Here is a 27,140-nt window from a genome sequence, read left to right as displayed (position 1 = left end):
AGGATAATATTATCTACTGAGTGAGATGGAACAGCTCTAGCATTGATGCCTTGGTTGTACACTGTCACATCTACAGTTAAGGGAAAATGGCAACTTAGAGCAGTCTCATGAGTATTGAAATTCTTAACACGTGAGGCATGTCTGCTTGATATTAATATAAAATCAATAGTAGAGAAAATTCCTCGACCGTTAAACGTGGGTCAAAAGCGGGCCATTGGTGAACACAGATCATTAGCAAAACCCATATCCAAAGTAAACATGACATCATTCAAGAAATTTCCATACAATGTTTGCGGGAAGTGTGAGAAACTAGATCCTTTTACATAGGAAATACCACGAACCTCATTGTCAGAATGTTGACACAAGGGAGAATTAAAATCCCCACCCCAGATAACAAATACATCATTAGAAACATGGAACTGTAGGTTATATAAATGATGGCTCCTAGATCTCAGTATTCCCTCAATCAACATTGGGGTAGCATTGTTGTAAAAATTCAGTATGACTATACAGAATGCGTATTCAAAGTGAAGGCTTATAATTTGATAATATGGTTCATTAACGTTTAATACAATTTTCGTTATATTCAAGTAATTTGAGATGTATGTGCAGAGACCCCCTTTTACCTTACCATAAGATGATGTAATTGCTGGTGTGTGGAAGGTTTTATATCCACTTATATGGATGGGATCCACCGCCCAAGTTTCTTGCAGGCTGAGAATATCAAATTTGCTCACAAACTCCATCCATATAGTGTTGGTCACCTTAGCTTGTAATCCCGCAATATTCCAAAACAGGAACTGGCAATTATCCATCCCTTCTTCACCACAGTCATTTCCTGTCCCACTTTTGGTGTCAGTTAATGTAGGATTAGCTTGTATAGAAGGAGGGAAAGTGGAAACAGCCTGAGTGTCAATAATTGAATCATATACTATCTCTACATCTACATTAACTACCGTAACTACATCCTGGGGGAGGATATTTACCGAATTTATCTGGTAGTGCACCCGAACTACTGGGTGCTATAGCCTGCGATGGTTCCACCATTCGTGGTCAATCGACTGATTCAAGGTAAGTATGTGTCTCAAAGCGATTAAAGGTAGGAACATTAAACCGATGTAAATAACTTGTTGTATGAAATTCCCTGTGTTTAGTGACATTTTTAATTTGTGGTGGTTGGTTGAAGTAGCCTAATGGAACTAAGTTGACACCCTGCCCAGAAATTGTGTGATTTCCTGCTCTGCTTAGGATCGTTCTCACCAGCTGCAGGGTTTTAAAGGTCAGCACCACGCAATCTTCTGCCAAGTTTTTACTTTTTCTACCTACCCAGTTCACTCTCCTGACCATCTTAAATTCATCGAATAGCCTCTCCGTTAAGCCCGTTCTCACACCCAACCAATGTAATGATTTATTCCTTAAAATCTCCCATTGTTCGACCATTACAGGTTGTAAACTCGAACGTTAGCTAGTACCACTACATAAGGGGTTGCTGCTGGTGGTAAATCCAAATATATTTTGTGCCACTCCCCTTCATTGCGATCTCGGATACTATTGTAATTATTACCATTGGAGCCTAGGGGATACATCGGCATGTTTGGGGCCGGGGCGATTTTAGTGGTTAGTACCTCCCGGGTAGTAGTCTGTTGTACTATAATGTGTGATGCATGTGTTGAATCTTTGACTGTCACGAGCAAGATTAGTAATGTGGCATTGTGTGTTATTAGTTAATCCATACTGGCTGCTTACGTGACCATCTATTAACTCCTCGCCAGATTTCAGAGGTTTTTCGAGGCATTTAGATAAAACTTCTTCCATTTTTCCTATTCTGCATGTTAAATTGTTTAGTGTTTCTCTGAGAAAGGTGTTTTATTTTTCCAATTTAATTTGTATCTTTGCCACCTCGTTCTGTGTACATGCATTTGAACTGGCTAAGGATTTTTCCCAGCTATCTAGTTTATGTAATGACGAGGTCTTATCCTTTTTTGTGGCCTTTTTCTGTGCTTTTAGGGGGGTCTCCCTAACCAATGAACCTGTAACCTTTATTATTAAGGGGAAGGGGGGTCAGGGTTTCTGGCACGCCTAGTCTGTGGTTAAGTATCTTACTCCTGATCGCTTCCTGATATATGATCCGATATATTTACAATGCAGCCGTTTATGCCTAATGGGCTCCTGGGTGCATCTACATGTGCATCGGATCCCCCCTGTACTATATTACCCTCTACTGTGGCTCCCTCCACACCTAAATTCCCCGTACTCAGGGACTCCTCGACTGTAATAATCTGCTGCTCAATGACTCCCATAGTGCCCGTTAAATAACTTAATAAAGTCTGGCAAGACTGTCCCCCTGGCTTAGGGTGCGTTTTAACATTGGCGCTCGGTGTTTTTCTCTTCCCCGTGGCACTAATTGCGCACCAAGTGTATATATTAATCAATCACAACAATCAGTATTGGCTGGCTATGGAATATGGCTATGAGATATGATGTTTACCAAACTACAATATTTAAGTAATAAAATATAGTCCACCAAAACTGTTCCAGATGGAAGGAGGGAAGAGTCAATGAAAGTTCAGACATTTTTAAATGTTCTCCTTAACTTGTCATAGAGTCACAATCACAGTACCTTTAAGCGCAGAGTTAAGGGCCGTGGCCCAGCCCGGCCTCTTCTGGTCTATGATAGGCTAAGATGGGCCTGTCTTGGCCCGGTCTTCACCCGGGGCCGAGCCCGTGCGCTTCCCGCGCTGCGGGACCTGCTCCGGGTTGAAGTACCTTCCGCCCTCCTCCAGGGGCCGTGGCCAAAGTGCACAGGGCAGGGGTCCGGGAACAAAGTGCAAGTGTGGTCTCATTGCGGAGTGGTCTCCTGCACTGCGGGACCTGCTCCGGGTTGAAGTACCTTCCACCCTCCTCCAGGGGCCGTGGCCAAAGTGCGCAGGCAGGGTTCTGGGAACAAAGTGCAAGTGCGGTCTCATTGCGGAGTGGTCTCCCGCGCTGCGGGACCTGCTCTGGGTTGAAGTACCTTCCGCCCTCCTCCAGGGGCCGCGGCCAAAGTGAGCATTGCAGGGCAGGGGTCTGGGAACAATGTGCAAGTGCGGTCTCGTTGCGGAGCGGTCTCCCGCGCTGCGAAACCTGCTCTGGGTTAAAGTACTTTTCACCGTCTTCCAGGGGCTGTGGCCAAAGTGTGCAGTGCAGGGCAGGGGTCAGGGAACAAAGTTCAAGTGCATTTTCATTGCGGAGCGGTCTCCCGCACTGCGGGACCTGCTCCGGGTTAAAGTACCTTCCGCCCTCCTCCTGGGGCTGTGGCCAAAGTGCAGGGCAGGGGTCCAGGAACAAAGTGCAGGTGCGGTCTCGTTACGGAGCATTGGATGCATGAAATGCCTACCACGCTGTCCAATGGCATTTTCTATAGAAAATTAAAAAACATGTATGGATCCCTGGAAGACTCTGCATAATGATTCAGATAATTTATCAACATCTGTCTGGTGTAGTACCAACCAATTGGCATACCTCACCCCAAGTCAATGTTAGCGAGACACTCAACAATAATGCTTGCTGTCAGCCTGTTTATATGCCCTATATGTCAAAACTAGGGGTGGGCGGAATTTGCGAAATTCACTTTAGCAAACTATCGTGAAAATGTTAAAAATCTCTGCAAACACGCGGAAATATCGCAAAGACGCAGAAGTTTTTTTCCGTCCCGTTTGCGGTATTTTCTGCGTGATCGCGGCTCGCCAACTTACCCATGCGGTTGCTCACGGGCGCGGCCATCTTGTTTTCACTTGTCCCGCCCGCTCACGCTCTCGCTCACGGTGGAGAATGACGTGTTCGAGATCTCAATCATCTCATACTCTCGCGGTGCATGATCGCGAGAAGAAAGACGTGATCGCGCGACGAATGACGTGATCGCGCGACGAATGACGTTAATGCGGGCGCGAACTGTCGCGAGACAGCGCAAATGGCTACCAACAATCCAACATCTCGTGGAGAACGCGACCGGATCGGGAAAACTTTTTGGCGAACGCGGGGATTCAGGAAAGGCGATCGCGAGCACGTGAGAATGTATTTTTTTACAGTGCGAGCAAGAAAAAAAATTCTGGTAAGACGCCGATTGCGGAAATTTTTACATTTTCGCGCTCTCCGCGGAACGCGAAAATGTCAAATTATCGCAATTTCTGCGAGCGGAACGGAATTTTTGCCCAGGCCTAGTCAAAACGCTAATCTCTGTTACACAACACTTTAATAGAAATTATCTGAACTCCCCAGATGGCAGTCAAACTGATGATCTCCTGTTTCTTACCCCTAAAGCAATATAGGTGTTACCAATTCACTAATCACTTTGGAACACTATCAGAGTATAAGCTTAATGTTGAAAAAAACGAAAATTATTTCAGTAGATATACATACCTCCAACCTGGCATATGTCAAACCGCTTTGTTACTCGTGGGTCTGGCTTACCCACACCTATGGAGAATTATTGTCTTGTCAGCCACTCTACCATGAAAGTATTGGACTTTTGGCTAACTGAGAGAGACTCCCCACTACGTTAATAGGGTGACAGAATATTAGCAAGATGATTCTTTTTGCCACGCTATTATTGTTGTTCAGGGCTACTCCAGGCTATCTTCCATACTTTAAGAAATAGAAGGATTAGTCAGCTCGTTTGTCAGGACTCATTATAAACCACGACGAGCTTTCACTTTTTTAGGTCTCGGGCTAGGCAGCGCATGCGCTGTCTTCTCGAGAGATGCTGTATACACTATAGTGGGGGAAGCTCCACCCACTTTCTGCCCATCTTTTTGATTGGCTCTATTCATAAATTCTGTTTTGTGATTGGTGTTTGGGTTGATAGTCTCTCCTCCTGACGCCTATGTCGTCATTTTGCTCCTTCCGAGGCTATCAGCTCCTTTACTCGAACAGTATTTGCTTCCCTGTGTGTCCCCCCACCCCCTCCCGCAGTTTGCAATTTTTTCGCCCAGCCCCTCACCCCCCCACTCCTGTTCATGCTCTTTTAAACGTCGAAGCTGCCATTTGTAATGCATTACGTCGCGCGTAAATGCGAGTCGTATTGCATTGCAAATGCTTTTTTAAAAATAGTGCCCAGTCACTAGCACGCCCACCTCCTGAAACGTAGTCGCAAAGACCGAAAGTCAGGCATTTCGCACCGTAGTGTGGGCGGGGCTCCCATGCACAGAGGAAGACTGAGCTTCCCCAATTGCACCAATGCCACAGAGGGGGATCAGAGCCTCGCAGTCCGGTGAGTAGGGCCGGTCGTTGCACATTGTTGGTGCATTTGCTTCTACGAAGCTCAGAGACCAACCAGCGTATACAACAAGGGTTGCCCTGACCTGACACTCTAAATCCCTTCCAAAAGTTGGAGAAAAGCATTAGCGTGTTCCATTTGCTTTTAAATACAGTTTCTTTTGTCCAGATTTAGATTAGAGTCGCTGTGATTTTATAAAAGCCACGGTTGAAAAAAAGTAGTCACCACAGTACTAAAACACGTTGCTTTTAAGCTGAGATACAAACAGTAAGAAATACCTCTTCTCATGATGCTGCTTCCGTGCTATTTATACCGACTTTCCATTTTCCATTACCAGAGCCTCTTTTTCCCTTAATGGGGCGATGCTGTTTGGCAGTGAAAACACTAACCATTCATTTCAGTGTTTGTCATGCTTTGCAATTAGCTGAACCCACCGGCACACGTAACAAGCATTGGCATAGCCAATAGGTCTCGCTTTTGGGACCTTGTAAGTGTTTAGCCATGCAACAGTTGCATAACTAAATACTTATAACGTCCCAAAAGCGAGACCTATTGGCTATGCAAAGCGGCCGTGCGGCCGTGAAAGTGAAAGCGATCACGATCAAACATCAAAGCGGCCACGAAAGTGAAAGTAATCGCGGTAAAGCACGGCGCGCGCACCCGCGCACATGCACTGTAGCTCTAGGCTAGCCTGGTAGCACTTTTTGGACCCCTCTCAATAAGTCTCGCCAGACCAGCGCATGCGCTGGGTCAGGCGAGACCTAAACATTACAAATGCAACGCATATTCCATATATTGATATGCTATCAAGTTAATGCAAACAGTGTAAAACATATCATTTTATTCAACCCTACGTGTGACCTCTTCCCGGCACAAATTAAGGTGCCGGGTTACTCCACACTAAGGGTGTTTCTGTGTAGATAAATCATGCACTAAATAACTTGATGTGTTTTTCTAGAGAAATATGCAAATGACTGTGTAATCACAATATTGCAGCAAACAAGATAAGTGTAAGAACGATCACCTAAACATCTAATTAGTTCCTGCTTGCAGTCAGATTTATGCCGGAGCTTCTAATTGCCGCCTAACATTTTAATGAAGGTTTCAGTGCAGCATAAATAATGCTGGCAGCCTGAAATAATATCCATTCCTTTTGTTCCTTGCTGATAAGTAAAGTATTTTTGTGCCGAAGGTAGCACACACCCACTAGAGAAGATGGTATAATACCTTCTCTGTTATAAATCTCAAATGCTTCGAGCTTGCTGCGGTTACGTTATCTTATCATTTCAGATGAAAAGAATATTTCAGATCTACAGTCGGCGCAGAATGCTGGTAATTAAGATGTGTTCTGAGGGGGCAGGCGTGTGCACGTTTTAAATGCTCGCATGTTATCGATGGTCAGGTGGTACACATGCTGGCTGGTGCCTAAATACTGTCCATACTGTTCTTATAGTAAGATGTAGGCTTTTGGCACCTGGTCTGAATGCAGGCTTTATTCATAAATTCAGTTTTATGATTGGTGTTTGGCTTGTTAGTCCCGCCTCCTGAGGTAAATAACAACTGTTAATGTTTTTCAGTTTCATAATCACCCATGGATCGGAATCTCTGTGCAAACACAACCATGATCTAGTTATTTAGAGGGCCACACCTATTGCATTGTGTTCAACAAGAAAAAGTAGTTTTAATGGCTGCTCAATTTGTTTTATTTGACAAATGCATGTTGAGCACACATTTACATCGTGTGAAGATACATGGGAGATTTATTGCGTAGATAATAATCTTTGTGAAAGGTCAGATGATAGCTGCTTAACTGTAAAATCAAAGCACGCTTCCACCTCTCTCTCCTAACTTGCCTTGACACCTTGAAATTAATAAAGTAGCGGCGCCTCTTTGGCAACTAATGCAAACAGGAGTATGTTAAAAATGTGTTCCTTCAGGGCACCGAACTACTCAAAAGAAATGAGCTGTTTTCACAGTATGTCAATAGGTCTCGCATTTACGCGAGTTTGAGCTATTGACATTGTAAATGACGATGCCTTGTATTATTGTTTTTGATTTTAAAACCTAAATAAAAGGCATTGCCGTTTACAATGCCAATAGCTTAAACTCGTGTAAATCCGAGACCTATTGCATTGCAAATGCTTGTTTTATTTGCCCCTACTCATAACATGACATGTTTATTTGTAAAGCACATGTTCACCCGTAGGCATCTTGGCGCTGAATAACAGATGTTTATTGTCACCAACGCAATGGTACTCATTTTATCAACTGCAAATGGATGAAAGGCTGAGTGGACCCGCCGGGATTTGAACATGTGACCATGAGGTCGAACAAAGGCCCCTGCAGTAGACATATTAGTCCACTGAGACACCAGACCCGGCATTCTCTGAAGCGTTGTTCACTTCCCAACTCTCATGACTTTATGGGGCTTAGGTTGGGTTTGGCTTGATATGTTTAGAAAGCTCAAACTTTCTTGATTGCATGGCTATCCCTCCGTGGAACAGCATACTTCCAATTATATTGAACTACCAATGAGGTTGTCACGGTTTCAAATCACCTTTGTACATCAGTTGTTCTTGCAAGGAATATTAAAATATTTTCAACTAATTAGCCAAGAAGATGGGAGATGGAAAAACCGCCAAAGAGATCTTTCATTATTTACTGCCAAGGGCATTAGTATTATCAGAAAATATGGACGTTGTATATTATGTACAACCTTGCTTATGTAATGCTCTATTGGGAAAATATCAATGCAAAATAGCGGGTTATTATGCCCCTTTTTCTCGAACCTGAGCCCAATCACTCTTGATGACTGGGCACTTCAATTGTCTAGATAGCTTTGAGAAAAGATTTCTAATAATACATTGCAGACTTCCATTAAATTGAGTATTAATGCAATCAAAGTTGTTGTATACAGTCTCTAGCACTATTGTAATATGTTTACTTTTTATAATACCCATGATAAGCTAAATAAGTGCGAGCTCGGATTCAATCATAAAGGCGCCCAATGCTACACAACCCCCTCCAACAGGGTTCATATGTTTGTTGCCTGCTTAGGGTTGATCCTGTCCTGGAATCGGGAGCTTTTCCAGATCTCATTAGGTCCTCAATATAAGGTTATTCTGACTCAGTAGTAGTTATGATAGGGATTAATCAACATGTTTATGATCCTATTGTTTTCTTGAGGATTTTGGTTGCATATTAATTAATTGCACAAGCCTGGAAAACTTCAAATCATCCTTATTGGAACTTGGAAAATATTTGTGTAAGACTAAATCTTTGCAAAGATTTTTAAGAATTTGGGGCAAGATCCAGATCTTAGTATTATAATATATGATAAATGTACTAATCTTAGTTGCTTATGTAAACACTGAGATTGCTTAAAAAGATTTTTTAAGAATACTGCAGAAATAATCAAACTGTATTGTCGTATCATAACATATGGGCGTTTACTAATCTTTATTATTAATGTTATGCATTGTGTTTATTCAGCATGCTACCATGCATTTATGAGCAGTTCTGAAATTTAATAAACGCAGTCATGCCTTCTGTATTTTTGCCAACCTAAATAAATAAGAAAAAGAAACACTAACATGCCTTTTGGCAATTATGTGCCTTTTCATATAGGAATGGGAACATCTAGGCACCCTGTTGCCTTTTAGACTGTTTCTGTATAACCCCTCACTTCCAGAGTGAAAATAGACCCATCTCAGAATAGCCCAAGGCTTATTTACTTAGAGTTAAAATACCAACTACTATTTCTTTTGCAGCTACCTGTAAAATAATCACATATTTTCAAGGCAAGTCAGAATAGACTTTGGCTTCAGAGTAGATGTCCAGGTGAGCCAGGTGTTTCTTTGGATCCTCTTTAGGTAAAGTAAATAATCCATATCTGCGCAGTTCTACTTCTGTGTCTGCATTTTTTCTATTTCACTATTTGTGAGTATAAGTATTAACTTGCTGTTCTTATGAGTGTTCTTTACAGGTATTAGTGAAGATCCAACAATTGAGAGGTAATTGGTACTTGCATGTAGTAGCAGTTCTCCATAACGAGAATCTTCTCTGAGATCATGAACCACTTGATAGTGGACTCTATTCAGTCCTGGTTTCCTTATATTTCTACCCCAAGCTCTCATCACCCCAGGCAGCATATCTAGGAATGGTGTTTACTAGTACAAGGATAGTCCCAAATCCTGCTCTGATGAAATTTAGTTACCATAACCATTGACTGCAACATATGTAGTGCCTCAATTTGGTTATTTGGGTCCAAGTACCTTTATCATTAAGCTAGTCAATCAATCAAAGGTTTATTAAGAGCATCTACTCACACGGGAGGGTCTCAAGGCGCTGGGGGGGGGGGGGTGCATGCAGCTCCTTGGCGCTTACGGAGTACCGTTGGGATGGCAAGTAGGTCCTGAGGTCTTCCAGGGCTCATTAGGACTTTCTGGTCCACCAGGGTTTGTGCAGTTGCTGAACGCTCATGGCGATTCGGTGAAGGGCCAGGTCTTGAGGTCCTTCAGGAACTTGGAGAGAGTTGGTGTCTGGCGGAGGTGGTGCGGGTGGGTGTTCTATGCCTTGGCCGTGAGGAGAGAGAAGGAGCGGCCTCCCGCTCTGGCCTTCTTGATGCGTGGCACCGTCGCAAGGGCAAGCTGGGCTGAGCGGAGTGGTCTTTAGGGATGCGTGGAACAAGAGGGGGTGTTCATGTAGGCGAGGCCGGTGTTGTGGATAGCTTTGTGGGCGTAGGTGAGAAGCTTGAAAATGATTCTCTTCTTGACAGGGAACCAATGAAGTGCCCGCAGGTGTTGGGTGAAGTTGCAGTGGCGCAGTAGGTTAAGGACTATTTTTTGTTGAGCCCGGCGTAGAGTGTGTTGCCGTAGTCCAGTCTGCTGCTGATGAGGGCGTGGGTGGTGGTTTTCCTGTGTTCGAGGGGAATCCGGTTGAAAATGTTCCATTGGAGACAAAGGGTATGGAAACAGGAAGAGGTGACGGCATTGATTTGGTGGTCCATTTTCAGGTTCGAAGTCCAGGATGATTACGAAGTTGCGTGCGTGGCCCGTGGGTGGGAGTGGGTTCCTGAGAGCGGGGGGCTACCAGGTGTCGTTCTAGGTTTATGGTGAGTACTTTGGTTTGTCTGTGTTCAGTTGTAGGCAGCTGTTCTTCATCCACCCGGCGACAGCTTCCATTCCTTCTTGAAAGTTGTGTTTCGAGGTGTTCGGTTCATTGGTCAGGGAGAGGATGAGTTGGGTGTCGTCTGCGTACAATATGATGTTGAGTCTGTGTGCTCTGAAGATGGTTGCGAGCAGGGCCATGTAGATGTTGAACAGAGTGGGGCTGATGGAGGATCCTTGGGGGACTCCGCAGGTGGTCGGTGTGTGTTCCGAGAGGAAAGGAGGAAGTCTGAACTGCTGCATTCTGTCGGAGAGGAGTCAGCGGTTTCAGTCGAGGGCTTTTTTCCAGATTCCTGCATCATGGAGTCTGTGGCCTAGGGTGCAATGTGAGACTGTGTCGAAGGCCGCGGAAAGGTCCAAGAGGATGAGGGTCACAGTCTCTCCTTTGTCGAGGAGGGAGCGGATGTCGTCTGTTGTGGCGATGAGGGCGGTTTCAGTGCTGTGGTTTTTACTGAAGCCTGATTGGGAAGAGTTGAGGATGTAGGAGGCTGTTGTTAGCTTTTTCACTGACTTTTGCTGGGTACGGAAGTAAGGAGATCGGTCTGAAGTTCTTAAGGTTGGTGGGGTCTTTTTCAGGAGAGGGTTGATCTCAACATGTTTCCAGTCATCGGTGAAGGAGGCAGTCTCGAAGTAGTGATTGATGATTCTTTGCAGCTCAGGGGCGATGATGTCTGCGGCTCTGTGGTAGATGTGATGGGGGCAGGGGACAGTGGCGGCACCGGAGTGGATGTTCCTCATAGTCTTTAGGGTATCTTCGATGCTGAGGGCAGTCCAGCTGTCCAGTGTCGGCTGTGTGTTGTCGGAAGCTGTGGGTGAGGGTTCTCCATGGAGGTTGTTGTCGTTGAAGTTGTCATATATGGTCTTGATTTTGTGATGGAAGAAGGCGCTGAGGCTGTCATAGAGGTCCTGGAAGGGGGGATGTCAGTGGACTCACTGTTGGGTTGGGCGAACTCTGATGATGCCGAAGATTTCTTTGCTGTTGTGTGCGTGGGTGGAGATTCTGTCCTGGAGAGCTCTCTTACTTGAATGTCTGATGAGTTTGTGGTGGTGGCTGTTTTGTAGTTGTCAAGGTCTGTTGGGGTTTTGGAGTTCCTCTATAGTTTTTCAAGGCATCAGCAGGTTCGTCTGGATTCTCGGAGTTCGGTGGAGAACCAGCTGGCCTTCTTGGCGTGAGGGTTGAAGGATTGCTTGAGGGGGGCGACGGTGTTGGTGCAATAAGTGATCCATTTGTGGAGGGTGCAGGCGGCGGTAGTGGGGTTGTTGTCTGAGGTGGCGGGAGTGGAGCTACTGAGGGTGGCAGCGAGCTGGTCGTCGGAGATCTTGTTCCAATTTCTGCTTTGGAGCTGGGGTGGGCATCTGTAGGAGATGTTTGCTTTGAAGGTGAAGTGGACACAGTGATGGTCCGTCCATGGGAGTTCGGAGGTGTGGCTGAAGGAGATGGATTTTCCTGCTGTGAAGATAGAGTCGAGTATTGGGGTCTTGGCGGCTGTCGAGGTGGAAGTTGAGGTCTCCCAGCAAGGTGTAGTCAGTGGAGGTAATTGCATGTGGGGTGATGGAGTCGGAGAAAGGTGAGCGTGGTCCGGGAGGTCTGTAGATGAGGGTGCCTCGAAGGGTGGTGGTCGGGTTGAAGTATCTTGAAGTGGAGGTGATCCATTAGGTCTGTGGGCCCGTCGGTGTAGGTGCTCAGGCAGACTTTGGTCTAATGGGCGGTGGCGATGCAGCCCATGGGGGCGGTTTCGGCGATTATTCCAGGTGATTTGGTAGCCTTCGGGGATGGTGATCGCAATGTATGGTCCTGAGAAGTCGTTGGTCCAGGTTTCGGTAAGAAAAGTGACGTCCGGAGTGGTGCAGTCGAGAAGGTCCCAGATTTCCGTGGCATGTCTGTGGAGGGAGCGGACGTTGAGCAGGATGCATTGCAGGGTTTGGGCTACGGTGAAGTTGTTGCTAGTCGGTGGAGGTGGGTCCTGGCTCTCAGCGAGGATGAGGGAGTGGCGGCAGACGTTGAGTGCGTGGAGGACCGCAGAACTGTAGCGTTGGCAGGTCGGAGGACCAGGGTTCCTGGCACTGGTTGCTGTCGGGTCACAGATGGACTTGCCTTTGTCGCGCTTTTGGCATGCCCACTGTGCGCGGCCGCACAGCAGCCTCCATTAAGTTAAGGGTGGGGGAGGGCGGGAAAACTGGGAGCCTGGAGCGGGAAAAACGAGGGAGGGGCCACGGGGGCAGCAGCAGCGGGAAGGCTTAATAAATAAGAAAGATGAAATGATGAGAATGAAATAAAAAGGAGAAAAGAGAAACGAACAAAAGGAGATAAAAGAGAAACTAAGCAAAACAGAATAGGCAGGAGTAGGCCTTAAACCTTGGTCTTTGCTGAACAGAGGCAGAGCACTGCCTGGTTATAGCTGCGGAGCTGTGCGCTGGGAGAGCAGGAACTCAAGGGGGTTGCTCCCTTAATGGAGACCTTGCTTTAGGGGCAAGTAACTTTTGCTTGTTAGTTCTTTGAGATTAGCGAGATAATTAATGCGTATTCCTATGATAAATTCCCACAATTAGTTTATCAATTTATGCCATCTTAACAGAGGAAGTTGATCTTAAATATCTCAATAATATCTGTGGTTACATCATAAATGGGAGAGGGGATATGTTCCAATGATTATTTTACTGTTCATGGATTAGACCCAGCTTGTCCATATTCTGTGATCCTTGTCAATTTTCTGTGCCTCACTTGCCTTATCTCCCTATATAAGAAACACGAAGGGTGTAAACCTCCATGGTACAATAGCTCTATAAATGCGTGGGAAATTACAGATATATGAAAGTTAGAAATGCATGCTGCTGGGATCAATCCCTTCCTTTGTTCTCTCTTCCTCCCTCTATATTCATATCTCTCTCTCTCTCTCTGAGGCAACCTTTGAACTGCTAAATTTTTTCCTTTCACTCTTCTATCTAAGAACAGAGCATTTTTCATATGCACTCTTAGTGGCCTCCTTAAAACAGAGCATTGAATATGCCGATAATTTCAAATTGTACTACAAGCTATGACCGAATTATAATTCAAGCTGTGCATTAATTAATTGCAGGATGAAGTCAGTGATTTCATGAAGAAAAACAAACAAGACTTTGCGTTTTGTTTAGAAGCCAAGACTTTTCGAGAAGAAAGTAAGTTTTTCCGTCCTAATATTAAATATTTATCTTGTGGTATGCTTTCCTCATTTTATCATAACTTCCCTGATGTGTCCTAGTTTATATCTGTATTACTACATGTTTTAATAAATAGTTTTGCAATACTACCTCTCCTTTTGCACCAGAAAGTCTGTTGACGAAGTGATGATCAAAGGTAGGTTTATGAATGTTTATCAGGGTTTAAGTAGTGGTAAAAAGGTATTACTTTAGAAAATATATAATCATTAACCAACATGTGCTTCCCAACAATTAACAGAGATCCTGTACGTTGCCCAGCAACTCTCTTGATATATTTTTATATTCAAGCAAACTTCAGAGGACATGGAATCAAATCAGCAACCCCTACTCCTCTCAAGATTATTAGAGCCGTACAGACAGTAAACTGTGGAAAGGGCATATCCGTGAGAATGTGGGGATTGTAAAAAGTGGGCCTTCAGGAACTGGAAAAAGTGGGACACAACAGAGAGTTTGTGTTAGTGTCACTGTCTTCACTATTTTCCTGTAGCCCAATTGCACCACCATTATGAGGGCATAAGGCTAAAGGCTTTGCTGATCAGACAATTATTGAAGTATTCCTCTGAGGCTATGTATGGATGGGGTGTCCCGGAGAATGAAGAAATCAGTCGGCAATAAAACAAGTTGTGATGAAATCAGGAACGAGCGTTGAAAGAATGAGATATGTTGCATAGACAATGTGAAGCAATTACTGTATCCCTTTTTAAAGCCCAGAAACAGGAACCACTATAGATCAGTTTCCGCTACAAGCAAAGACTGCAGGGATAATCTGGCGGTTGCAATCTTGGAATACAATGCATAGTGCAGCCTTAACTTTTTCTCTAGGGTAATAGAACAAGCAACCTATATGTATTTTTCTGGTTAGGTTATTTTCGTCTGATACAGAAAGGAATATAAATACACATCCGCCTACCCAAAAGACAATTGAGAGTAAAATGTACTAATTCTTTAGTGACTATCTCCTCCCCTCATCCTACGTTGGGATGCATCAGGAAACCCAGGGGTTGGTTCTTCCCCGTCGGAATGGAAATTGTTTTCTGTCAACAAGCCAATGCAAACCTTGAAATTGCATATTTCTGACATTTCTGTTTTCAGATTGAATTTATGAACGTGAATAATCTGCTTGCACAGAAGATTTCCACAGTCAAAATGAAAGGGGTAAGGATGGGAAATTAAGTAATCTGGAGTTGGCAGTACTAAATCTGGTGAACACCTGCAGATCAGTTTTAGAAAAGAGTTTGCAGGTTATAAATCGACATGGTAGTTGTTGAAAGTAAGGAATGACAGGAACAGGAATAGTTCACAGTACTGCTTTATTGGCCATCCACTCTCCACAACTGTCAACCTTGCCAACATTCTAAGGTTTGCTCCAGGTGGAGGAAACCAAGGAGAGGGTAATAGGAGGGGGGAACAGATCATGCCAAGGTAAAGGAAGAAAGGATATAACATACCTCCCTCCTTACAAGGGACAAATTAATAGCTAAAGAAGAAGATTCTACATATCATGTAAACATTTTAGACTTTACAACTTTATCACAACTCCACCATTGTCCATTATCAAGGAGAACTATATTGTTGAAGGCTTTTACAATGTGACAAGGAGGGTAGAATTTGCATAGACTGTGTGGGTCTTTCAAGTTTCCCTTGATCTGCACCACATCACCTACTCTCCAACTGGGGGCTTTGACCCCATTCTTATTGATGTACCATTCCTTATACTTAGATTGGAGCAGGTCGATCTTCCTGCAAAGCTCCTCAGGGCTAGGATTTACTGCTCTACCTCCTCCCAACCAACTAGGGTTAAGTTTTGTGCAGGGCTCTCTCCTTCTGAGAGAAACAAAAGGGAAAATCCCTGCTTTCAGATTAGGCGTGGTGTGGTATGCCCACAGACAGTCACGTAGGGATGACTCCAGGTCATGAGAGTTGGTTTTGGCCAGTTAAATGTGTTCCTTGATCATCCTATTTGTCATCTCAACCAGGCCATTTGCTTTTGGACAATATAGGGCAGTCAATTTGTGTTTGATGTTCATATTGGTTGAGAATTCCTTCATGAGTTGAGATGTAAATTGTACACCATTGTCAGTGACTATGGTGGAAGGTATGCCCTCCTTGGAGAACACGTCCTTGAGGATATCCAGGATGGCATTAGTGTTTATGCGACTTACAAATTTCTATGTGACCCAATGGGAAGTGTTGTCAACCAAAACCAACATGAACCTCTTCTCGATACTCAAGTTGTCCATGGGTCCAATAATGTCCATGGCTAGTTTACTCCACAGCGTAAGGGGTACGATAACAGGGGACAAAGGGGCCTTGCGTAGGGATTTAGACTTATCACTTCTGGCACAACTGACACAGTCCTTCACTGTTTGCTCCGCCATGGTGTGCATTCTAGGGAAACAGAAGGTTGCACGTGCTCTACTTTTGGTAATGCTGTGTCCCAAATGTCCTTCATGCGCAAGTTCGACTATCCTCTTTCTGAGACCTGCAGGCGGTACAACTTTATTTTGCCGGTAGAGTCTGTCACCAATGACACTTAAGTCATTCCTGATTTCCCAGAAGTCTTTGAGTTCATATTCCAGATCACTGCACTTGCTAGGCCACACTTCTCTCAATTTGATCTTAATCTTGTCCAAAACTTCGTCTTCTTCCATGCATTTCTTCCATTCATCCTTTGTAATTGCTGGGTCATCCACCATCATGATGGGACTGTCTAGCATCTCCTCGGGGTGTTCCACTTCCAAGGGTGTTCTTGACAAGAAGTCGGCAACTCCACTCTGAAATTAAAATTCTCCAGCCCAAGAATCCATTTCCCAATATGTGGAGTGCAGTTCTCCATACCTTTCTCGGTGAAGATGAAGGTGAGGGGCTTGTGATCCGTGCAAATGGTGAAATCCAGCTGCCACAGGAAGAATTTAAAATGCTTCACGGCCCAGAAGCACGCAAGGGCCTCCTTTTCAATTACAGAGTAATTCTTCTCTACATTCGTAAGGCACCGGGAAGCAAAGGCGATGATCCTTTCTTCCTTCGCATCTCTTTGTAATAGTGTGGCCCCCAATCCTTTTGTTAAATGCATCTGTGGTAAGGATGGTCTTTCTCTTAGAATCAAAAACCCCCAAAGCAGGCGAACTTAGGATCTCTTCTTTGAGCGTATCCACCACGAATTTATGCCGTTCACACCATTCAAAGTCCTTATTTTTCTTTAGTAATTCTCGCACTGGTTTGCATTTGGACGCAAAGTTCTTTATGTACTTGGTCATGTATTTCATCAGCCCTAGGAAAGACTTGAGTTCATCCTTGATTTTTGGATATGGAGCATCCCTCACAGCACAATAACAAAGAGAGGGTGAGGGAAAATCACTCTTGATCCCCCTAGCTTAATAGATCAACAACAAAAGAGTGAACGGGGGAAGGAGCAAACAAAGAGTAACAGCGTGGGCAAAAACCAAAATGATATGTTAAAAGAACCCTCACTCACCAACCTAGTTGGTGACATGCTTCATCATCGGGTTCCCACCAGAGAGGCCGAGTGCCTCTCTGGTGTGCTGCGATGCCTGAGTTACAGCGGAGCTGGTTTTTGAATGAGAAGGGAGTGAAATTAAAAGGTGAATGGTTTTAACCAATAACCAATTTAATCCTGGTAAACCAAAGACCAATAAAAACAAGTGAGTTGGACAGGAGCCGGCCAATTAGGTAAGCCAGGGCTCGTCCGAATCAAGATAAGGTCAACATGTTTCTGCTTATCATGCCCAATCGGCTAAGCATTCATCAGGACCACAGAGAACACCACGGCGGTATGCACACGTTAAGGTGCACCCTTACCAGTGGCGTTTGGGCGGTAAAACTCACTGTTCTACCGCAAAGCCATCCTACAATTCCGGGGCTAGTAACGCCTGTAAAAGAAAAACAGACAAAACACACATAAAGACATATAAAGACAAAAACTTTTTCGTCACTTGTATTGTTATCCTTTACGTGATTCAGGTGAACACATAATTTGGTAGTCCCTCACAGCACCAAGCAGGTTTCCTTTAGGTTTAAACCCTTCTTAAGAAATAGAATGCCCAAGGTAGTCGACCAACGTCACCCTTATTTTGCACTTAGACTTTTGTACTGTCAAACCTGCATCCATGAGCTTCTGGAAGACAGTCCTAAGTGTGCAGTTGTGGTCTTCCACAGTACGTCCATACACCAAGATATCATCCTTGAAGCACAAGTAGCGGTCAACATCCTTCAAGACTTGCTGCATCATCTTTTGGAAAACCGCAGCAACGGACGCTAACCCAAACGGCATTCTACTGAACATATACGCACCTTGAGGGGTTATGAACGTGGTAAGTGGTCTCGATTCTGGGTGAAGTTCCACCTGGTGATAAGTCATTGACAGGTCAATGATGCTGAAGTACCTCGCCTGTCCCATGGTACTGAGCATCTTATTGATGTTCGGCAGTGGGTGTCTTTCTACCCAGATGCTCTTGTTGAGGCTCCTCAAGTCTACACATAGACAGATGCCTTCCCCATTGGCCTTGGCTGTGATCACAACTGGCGCCAACCATTCTGAACATTCCACGGGTTGAATAATTCCCGTGTCGCACAATTTATTCAGTTCTTTTTCTAAAGGCTCCCTCATTAGATGCGTAACTGGGCGCAATTTGTGAACAATGGGTTTGGCATTGTCCTTGAGTTTAATTTTGTGTTGGAAATTTTGTAAAAGGCCCAGCTTTTCCCGAAACAATCTGGGAAATTCATCACAAATGTTGCCCCCAGCCGGGTCCTCAGCAGTAAGAAGGACCTGTTCTTTTTTGCTGGGATCTAAAATGATTCCTAGTTCCTTCTGGTGCTGCCATCCTAACAGGTTGGACCCCGACTCTACAATGTATACTTTTCCATAGGTAACCCCTCCCTTGAACTGAATATGCATCTCCTTCATTCCTAGAAGGGGTATGAGCTCCTTGTTGTCCCCTGTGGGTGAGATACCAGCCTCCTGCAACGTGTTCCCTAGCTGTTCCCTAAAGCACTTATAATCATTTTTGTTCAAAAGAGTAAAAGGGGAAGAGGAATCTGCAAACATTGTTATCCATTTGTTATTCAACATGACCTCACACTTTGGATAAATGACACTGACACTGTTTGAACAATCTTTTAAGCTGTAAAACATATTTCTTCTCAAAAGGCTGTACACATTTTACTCCTTTGACCATAGAACCTTCTACACTGCCGCCCTCCTTGATATGGGGGTCACCCCCTCTGCATACTCTTGCGAAATGTCCTCTTCTGTTGCATTTTTTACAAGTTACACCTTTTGCTGGGCAATGCACATTGTTAGCCAGGTGATTGCTGCTGTCACACCTGTAACATTTTAGACTTCTTTCATTATTAGTGGTCTTGTTGTTCACGCCTTCCCTATTCTTTAGCTTACATACCTCACTCCTTTCCTCCTCCTCCTGTATGCTAGCTACCCCTTCTGCATTTGACTTCATTTCGCTCATGCACTTTGCTGTATGTTCAACTGATTAAGCAATAGCCACTGCCTCTCTTAGACTAGAGTTCTTGGCTACAAGCTTCTCCTGGATGCGAACATTGTTAGTACAACAAACAAGTTGGGCTCTTATCAAGGAATCAGTGAGGTTGCCAAGTTCGTATAATTGGGTGAGACCCCTCAATGCTGCCACGTAATTTGTCACTGACTCTTGTTTATCTTGAGTCCTGCTAAAAAACCTGTGGCGCTCTAAAACTACATGTATCTTATCACCAAAGTGTATTTCCAACTTGTTCATAGTGCTCACAAAAATATCCATTCCCTTATCTGCTCCTTCACTTTCAGGTTCTGGTAATGTTTTGTATATCTTACGCCCATAAACACCCAAATTTTGGAGGAGAATGTGTTGCTTGCATACTGAACTAAATCGTTCCCCTCCAATGGCTATAAGATACGATTCAAACAATTTGAACCACTCCTTCCAGCTTATTTCTGGCTCTCCTAACTCATTTAAGAAAGGAGGAGGTTGGCTCATGCTTTCTGCAGCCATGATGGTGGGAAATGGGTAACTGGGGAGTGTAGTAAAAGGTGAAAGTAGAGCCAGCTATGGCAAATTGTACTAGAGGGAAGATGGATTTAGGATGGGGAACCCTAGATGTCTAAGAAAAATGCTTTACAAAACAGTGCTCTGAAAATTGCTACCACACTAACACTATTAGGAGACAAACCAGGACTAAATGTTTTATATTTGGTAATACGCTATGGAAAAGTACAATATAAGTGATGTCCCCCAAAAAATTGTCTTGCTGTTTCGATGTTTAAGAGTACTTACAAGCTTTATCAGAAAATCGGAATCTTGGAAAAAGGTCCTTAGAGAATTTCTCCTTCCTTTTATTTATTCTATTAAAAAAAATTCTTGAAAGTGAGACATGAATGTCCTCCTGAGGCATTGGTGAAACTGATTCTTACCGCCTGAGCGGCAAAAACTGGTGCACAGGTACAAGGTGCGCTGTCCCCACATGGTGCCTGCACAGAAATCTTGACAGGAACCAGAAAGGTGGGGCAGAGGGAAGGACGCTACTCCCTGCAGAAAGACGCCAGGAATGAACTTGCGCGGTAGGCTCCTCCTCCCTGAACTTCAGTGACGGGGGTCCGCTATCTCGTCATGCTCTGGCGTCGGCAGGTGCAGCGGTGTTCTAATGGTGGGTCCCTCACCGTCAGAGCAGAACAGGAACACAGACTTCTCATCATCCCCTGCCGCTGTGGTACTTGAACACTACCACCTCAGCAAAGGCAGCGGCGGCAAGAGGTTTACGTAACAGCTTCATCAACCACCGTGCACGCTCGAATGCCAGGAATCTCCTCAGGATCTAGAAAAGCAGTAGGTTGCACCCCGATTCTCATTACTGTTACTTTTGACAGGAGAAAATTAAGCTTGCATTTCTTTTTTCTTTTAACGCATTAAAAGTCTTGTCAATACACATCAGGAACACGGAAAAAGTAAATTCACAGGTCTTTGCAAACTGGTCACAGTGCTTACTTGGTTCACCTTAATTAAACCTGAAGAGCGGTAATAGTATACTGCTTAATCCTTCTTGTAGAATTTACTGTCTTCTTTTAAGTTTCTTATCTCGATCTGTTGATCCGTCAGTGCCCACGTACTTCTTCTTTGTATTGTAATCCTGAAGTCACACTGTCTGCATCTGGAGAGAGCACACAGAGTGGAAATGGCCAACACTGCCTCTTTCGCAGTAAATCATCGTCCGTGTTGAAAGTAAGGAATGACAGGAACAGGAATAGGTCACAGTACTGCTTCATTGGCCATCCACTCTCCTCAACTGTCAACCGTGCCAACAGTCTAAGGTGAGCTTCAGGTGGAGGAAACCAGGGAGAGGGTAACAGGAGGGGGGACAGATCATACCAAGGTAAAGGAAGAAAGGATATAACAGTAGTGCACTCAAATGTACTCATTAAATAGCTGGAGTAAGCCTTTTCTTAGAGTATGGGGCAGGGGGAGTTTGAAGGATTGTTCCACAGTATTTTACGAATGGAGAAAAATAAAAGAAACAAAATATGGTTTCGAACATTTCTAGCATGTGTTCTTCAGTGAATTGTCCATCATGTGACTAATATTTTGAAGTCTACATGGTAGACGGACTGTGCAGTGAAGTCAATGTGCGTGAATTTTCGGGGGTGCTCAACTAGGATTTTGTGCATCATCAAAAATCTGTAGTTAATACATTGTGTGCAATAAATCTGCAGCAGTTGAAGGCAGTCTTACTAGCAATGAAAACCTTTCTGTAAAAGATGAGGTCCTGAGTGGTGAAGGTACTCTTGAGCAACACATCATCTATCTTTTATGGCCAAACTCAAGGAGACACACACTCCTGGCAACTCTCTCAGCTTGCAGTGAAGATTTTGAAGTGGGTGGTCAAGAGTGGCATGTTCTGCAATTTGGGACAACATTAGGAAGTCGACAACACTACGACAGATAGTGTAAACCTGTGTTTCAATGTGTGAAAAATTCAGTACGAAACTCTTCAACTCCATCTTTTAATCCTAGAGAAGCCAAGCCTTCAGTGCTTCTGATACTCAACTGAACTCCTGGTGCAGCCTTGTGAATAGACTAATGTTGGATTGACGAGGAGCATTTCAAAATACATCTCCTTTGTCTCGTCTGATCCTGAGAGATCAAAGAAAGCTGAAAGTGCTGAGTCATCTTGCTGGCTCCAGCATAGCCCCGCCAAATTTGGTTTTATGCTTCAAAGAGAGCACACACACCATCCACAGATGACAAACCTAACAACATGAACACCTGATTCTTAAAACATTAGATTTTGCCCCCTCAATCTTTGTACAGAAAACTTGGAGATCTGGGCAGCTGTAAGGAGATTCTGTTACTGCGCCGTTCCACAGAGGCTCAACCTGCTCACTTGCTCTGTAGATGGTGTGATGACCTTTATTCGTCATCTGGACAGATCAGGAGTTCAGGTGGGCACCTGCAAGGCTTGCATAGTGGTCATTGGGCCTGCTGCAAGAGAACTTGAGAAGCCTTTGCCACTGTGATTGTCAAATGCCTTATGACTGTTCTGAGTCACCTCTTTTCTCTGGTTGGATACCCGACTGTCGACCCTAATCCAGTTTTGGGCAGATTCATGCATAATACATTTGAGCTAAAGGCCCTCTGTCACATAAAGTTCATGCCTTGATGTCTGCCTTTCTGCCACAATAACTTCAGCCCTGCTTACTAGCTAGCTGCAAACCATATTCACTTCAGAAAAATAACCTATGTTCCCAACATCATAAAGCCTTGCATTTTTACATTGCTAGAACCATAGCTCTGCCAACCTTTTCATAATCTTTGGAAGCATTGATGCAGTCTTAAATCTTGCTAAGCCAACCAGTGGCAAAGGGTTTCACTTTCTTCTCTCATTGGTTCTATCTGGATAGCCAAATCCAATGTCTAAGCGCCATCCAAGAGGGAGAAACCAGCTTGATGGGATCCTGCAGGCATGTTTCTCTCTGATGGATCTGCCCACCAGCTGTGTTGGCCACCTTAATTCAATTCTGTCACTATCCTCATGAGATTACTTCCCAGAGTGATGCCTAGTTTGTCCATGAATTGTTTTGTACACTGCCTAGATATCGGCTTCCTCCTGCTGCCTTTTCCTCCTTCTGTTCTCATTCTCAGTTTTGTGGAATGTATTCAAATGTTCCATGGGAAAGAACCAGGTTGTTGGAGTAGTTTACAGTTATTTTTTCTAGCAGCTCTATCTTCCTTGCGCTGATGACCTTTTGGCTACCAGCCAAACTTATGCACCAGATTAAGAAGGGGCCTGGCAAGGATGGGTAAGTGCACAAGGTAGGGGGGTGTGCCACAACTCAAGCGCATGTCTCTGTAACACTGGGTACAGTGCTGTAGTAGCTTTTTCAACAGTTTCCTCTTCTGTTAGTAGGTGAGGGGGTTACTCATACATTGACAATGGGAAAGAGCCTATGGACTATGAGAAAGTGTCACTGCAAAAATAACTGTATACTCACCCTTGAAAAAGATACTTCAAAAGAAAGCTCCGTCTACGCAAGCTCAAACCTTATGCATCCTCAACACTAGAACTGTAATGCAAGCACTGACACCACTATTTCATTTCCACCACAGCAACAGCTGTTTCTTTTTTACTGAAACCTGTATTATTTTGGATTTTAATACAATTGTTGCTGATGTATACATCTGCCTGTGGATTCTTCACCTTTTGAATTACCCCTTGCACATCATTCCACAGAAACTTTTTTCATAGCTCTTCCACATCGCCAAGGATGTCACAATAGCACTGCTCTGCTTTCTACTCCGCGTGATGTCATCGGAGCCATAAGAAAACCTCGTCAGCATGCTGATGTCAGTTCCCTTTTTTGCACGCCATGGACGCGTATCGTTTTTTCTAGGACTCTCCATTCCATTGTTCGGATGTACATTGTTGCACTCCGGTGCGCATCTTCAAAACATACTTCAACACCATCTTCGACGCGGGCCATTGGACCTCACCGCGCCGACCATGCCTGCAGTCAATGTAAAGGACTCCCTTCAAGAAATGCCCCGGGTGTGGTGCTAAGTTCCCACACACAGACTTGCACGAGGTGTGCAATCTCTGCCTCTCCCCGAGCACAAAGATAAGAACTGCAAGGCCTGTGCATCACTCAGGTCAAAGGAAACCATCCGCCATCGTCGGGCTCGACGACACGAAATGTCTCGCGGAACCAGCTTGATTCCAGACGTCTTTGGTACAGACCCCGAACTCCAGCTGAAACAATCGGGTGATGAAGAAGACGTCCCCGTCTCCAAAGCCGACGACTCCGCCGCTGAAGAGGAGACAGTCACCCCGGCTCAGCGGTCCACGAGTACCGAAACCCCTTTCCCCAAAAGTAGTTGCAACCTACTTAAGGAGACAGCACATTCATGCCTTCCCTTATCTGGACGACTGGCTCATAAAAGCCAAATGACACAACAGTTGTGTGCGACACACACAAGACAATTCAGCTTCTTCATACTTTGGGATTCACAGTAAATCTCGACAAATCCCATCTACAACCGTCCAGCATACAACAATACTTAGGGGCTACAATAAACAATACAAAAGCTCTAGCATATCCCAATCAAGTCAGGATAAGCGCCATACAGGCTCTAATCCAAAAATTTCAGCCTCAACACTCCCTGCCAGCACGAGTGTTCATGCAGTTAATCAGGATGATGGCCTCATGCATTCTTCTAGTACCTTATGCAAGACTCCAAATGCGTCCCTTACAGGAATGTTTGGCACGTCAGTGGAACCAGGTTCAAGGTCAGCTCACAGATCTGCTGTTGGTGGACGACCACACTCATCGCTCTCTGCAGTGGTGGAACACACAAAACATTTCCAAAGGGCAGCCGTTCCTCGACCCGGTTCCACAGACAGTGCTAACAACAGACATATCGCTCACCGGCTGGGGAGCTCTTCTTCAAACCCATACCATTCAGGTCATATGGACTCCCCAACAAAGACAATTCCACATAAACCACCTGGAATTGTTAGCAATCTTCCTAGCGTTGAAACCTTTTCAACTCAACCTCCTCGGCAAAGCTGTCCTGATACGCACAGACAACATGACAGCAATGTACTACAAACAGAAACAGGGGGGAACACACTCTCTGCAGCTTTCACACCTAGCTCAGAGCATATGGAGATGGGCCATTCCGCAAAACATATATCTCCTTGCAGAACACCTCCCAGGTGTACACAATCAAATAGCAGATCTCCTCAGTCGACAAACACAGCAGATCCACGAATAGGAACTTCATCCTCAAGTTCTTCTTCCATTCTTTCACATGTGGGGCCACCTAGAAATAGATCTGTTCGCCACACACCAATAGGCAAAATGCCCAACCTTTGCGTCCCGGTATCCACACCCACTGTCCAAAGGCAATGCGATATGGATGAACTGGTCAGGAAAATTTGCTTACGCTTTTCCGCCTCTCCCATTCATTCCGTTAGTGGTTCGGACACTCAAACAGCATTCCCTCACAATGATCCTGGTTGCTCCAACATGGGCCCGACAACCGTGGTTCACAACCCTATTGGAACTATCAGTAGTTTCTCATCAAAAACGATGTCTCTCACCCAAGCTCCTCACCCAGAACCATGGAGAGATAAGACATCCAGATCCCAATCAGCTCAACCTTGCGATCTGGCTCCTGAGGTCTTAGAGATTGGCTACCTAAATCTTCCGCCAGACTGTATGAACATCATTAAAGAGGTTAGACGCCCTACCACCAGAGCATGCTATGCAGCAAAATGGAAACAATTTGCCATTTACTGCACAAACAACAAACTCAATCCACTAGATGCTTCTATTCAGAACATTATCTGCTACCTCTTGCATCTACAACAATGTATCCTAGCATATACATATATTAGGCTACATCTAGCTGCCATAGCAGCCCATTTCCAAAACAGACAACATTTGTCTTTGTTTCGAGTGCCCGCTATTAAAGCTTTTATGGAAGGACTTAAGAGAATAATTCCACCCAGAGTCCTGCCCTCTCCATTGTGGAACCTAAACGTGGTCCTTACCAGGCTCATGGGTCCCCCTTTTGAACCTCTCCACAAATGCGAACTACAGTTCCTCACTTGGCAAGTGGCTTTTTTGGTCGCTATCACATCTCTCAGGAGAGTTAGTGAACTCCAGGCATTAACCATTCAAGAACCATTTTTACAAATCCATCATAACAAAGTGGTTCTTAGGACTAACCCTAAATTTTTATCCAAAGTCTGCCTTCCATCTCAACCAGTCTGTTGAACTCCCAATGTTTTTCCCTCAACCAGACTCAGTGGCAGAACGTGCCCTTCATACGTTAGACGTTAAAAGAGCAATACTCTACTACACTGAAAGGACAAAATCTTTTATAAAGACCAAACAACTCTTTGTGGCTTTCTCCCCACCTCATAAAGGCAATCCTATTTCAAAGGCAGGCATTGCAAGGTGGAATATTAAATGCATCCAAATATGCTATTTCAAAGCCAAACGCACGCTAACCATTCCCCCTAGAGCTCATTCCACGCACAAACTAGGGGCTTCATGGCATTCTTAGGGATCATTCCCCTAGATGACATATGCAAAACAGCAACTTGGGCTACACCACACACCTTCACAAAACACTATTGTGTAGATGTGCAGGCAAAACAACAAGCCAGTGTGGGCCAGGCTGTATTAAGAACACTTTTTCAAACCACTGCAACAGATACAGGTAGCCACCGCTGAGGAGGTAACTGCTGTATAGTCTTTGCAAAAGTATACAATCTGCAGCTCATATGCCTTGAACGGAAAATGTTACTTTCAGTATGCATCTGTTCTTGGCATGTAGAGCTGCAGATTTGTATACGCCCACCTGCCTCCCCGGATACCTCTGTCTGTTCCAGTACTATCTTATTTAGATACATTACACATGGACATCTCTTTCTACTTCTTACTACTCCATCGTAACCCTTCGTGCAAAAACAATCAAAGGATGGAGTCTCCAACCTTGTGACTACAAAGACTTCTTCCAAGACAAAAACAAACTGCAAACATCCGAACCCAAAACCAGATGGCGATCTATGCAAAAGTATACGAATCTGCAGCTCTACATGCCAAGAACAGATGCATACTGGTAAGTAGCATTTTCCTTTTATTTTATGTTGCAGTTTTAAATCTACAAATCAACGTACCTACATAACTACAAGCACTTACTTGAATGTACCAATCCCAACCAAAACACAAAACTTAATTCATTACTTACCGTTTATTATTATAGCACCCTCTCCTACAGCACAGCTGCGCCATATCTCACTTCTCATTTATACACGCTAAAATACCACTTTTTCTGATGGATACATCTGCCAGTGGATTTCTCACCTTGTGAATATCCCCTGCGCCAGCAACATTCGGAATTTTTTCTTAGCTCTCCATGACGTCAGTTACCTTTTTTCCACGCCGTCAACGCTAACGGTTTTTTGGGACTCACCGTAGCTTGTCT

The 27,140-nt window shown here is 44.5% G+C and overlaps 1 protein-coding gene across 1 annotated transcript in view; it reads left to right on the top strand.

Annotated features, from left to right (window-relative positions):
- Nucleotides 1-27,140, top strand: part of LOC146823027 (uncharacterized) — a 119,147-nt gene that overhangs the window by 25,687 nt on the left and 66,320 nt on the right. Inside the window, exon 3 of the mRNA XM_085606353.1 lies at nucleotides 13,500-13,578. Coding sequence (XP_085462479.1) covers nucleotides 13,500-13,578 — 79 coding nt within the window. The remainder of the gene's footprint in view (nucleotides 1-13,499; nucleotides 13,579-27,140) is intronic.

Source organism: Triturus cristatus, chromosome 5_2 (assembly GCF_964204655.1).
Source record: "Triturus cristatus chromosome 5_2, aTriCri1.1, whole genome shotgun sequence".
In the NCBI taxonomy this organism is placed as follows: Eukaryota; Metazoa; Chordata; class Amphibia; order Caudata; family Salamandridae; genus Triturus; species Triturus cristatus.
This window is presented reverse-complemented; position numbering and strand designations above follow the sequence as displayed.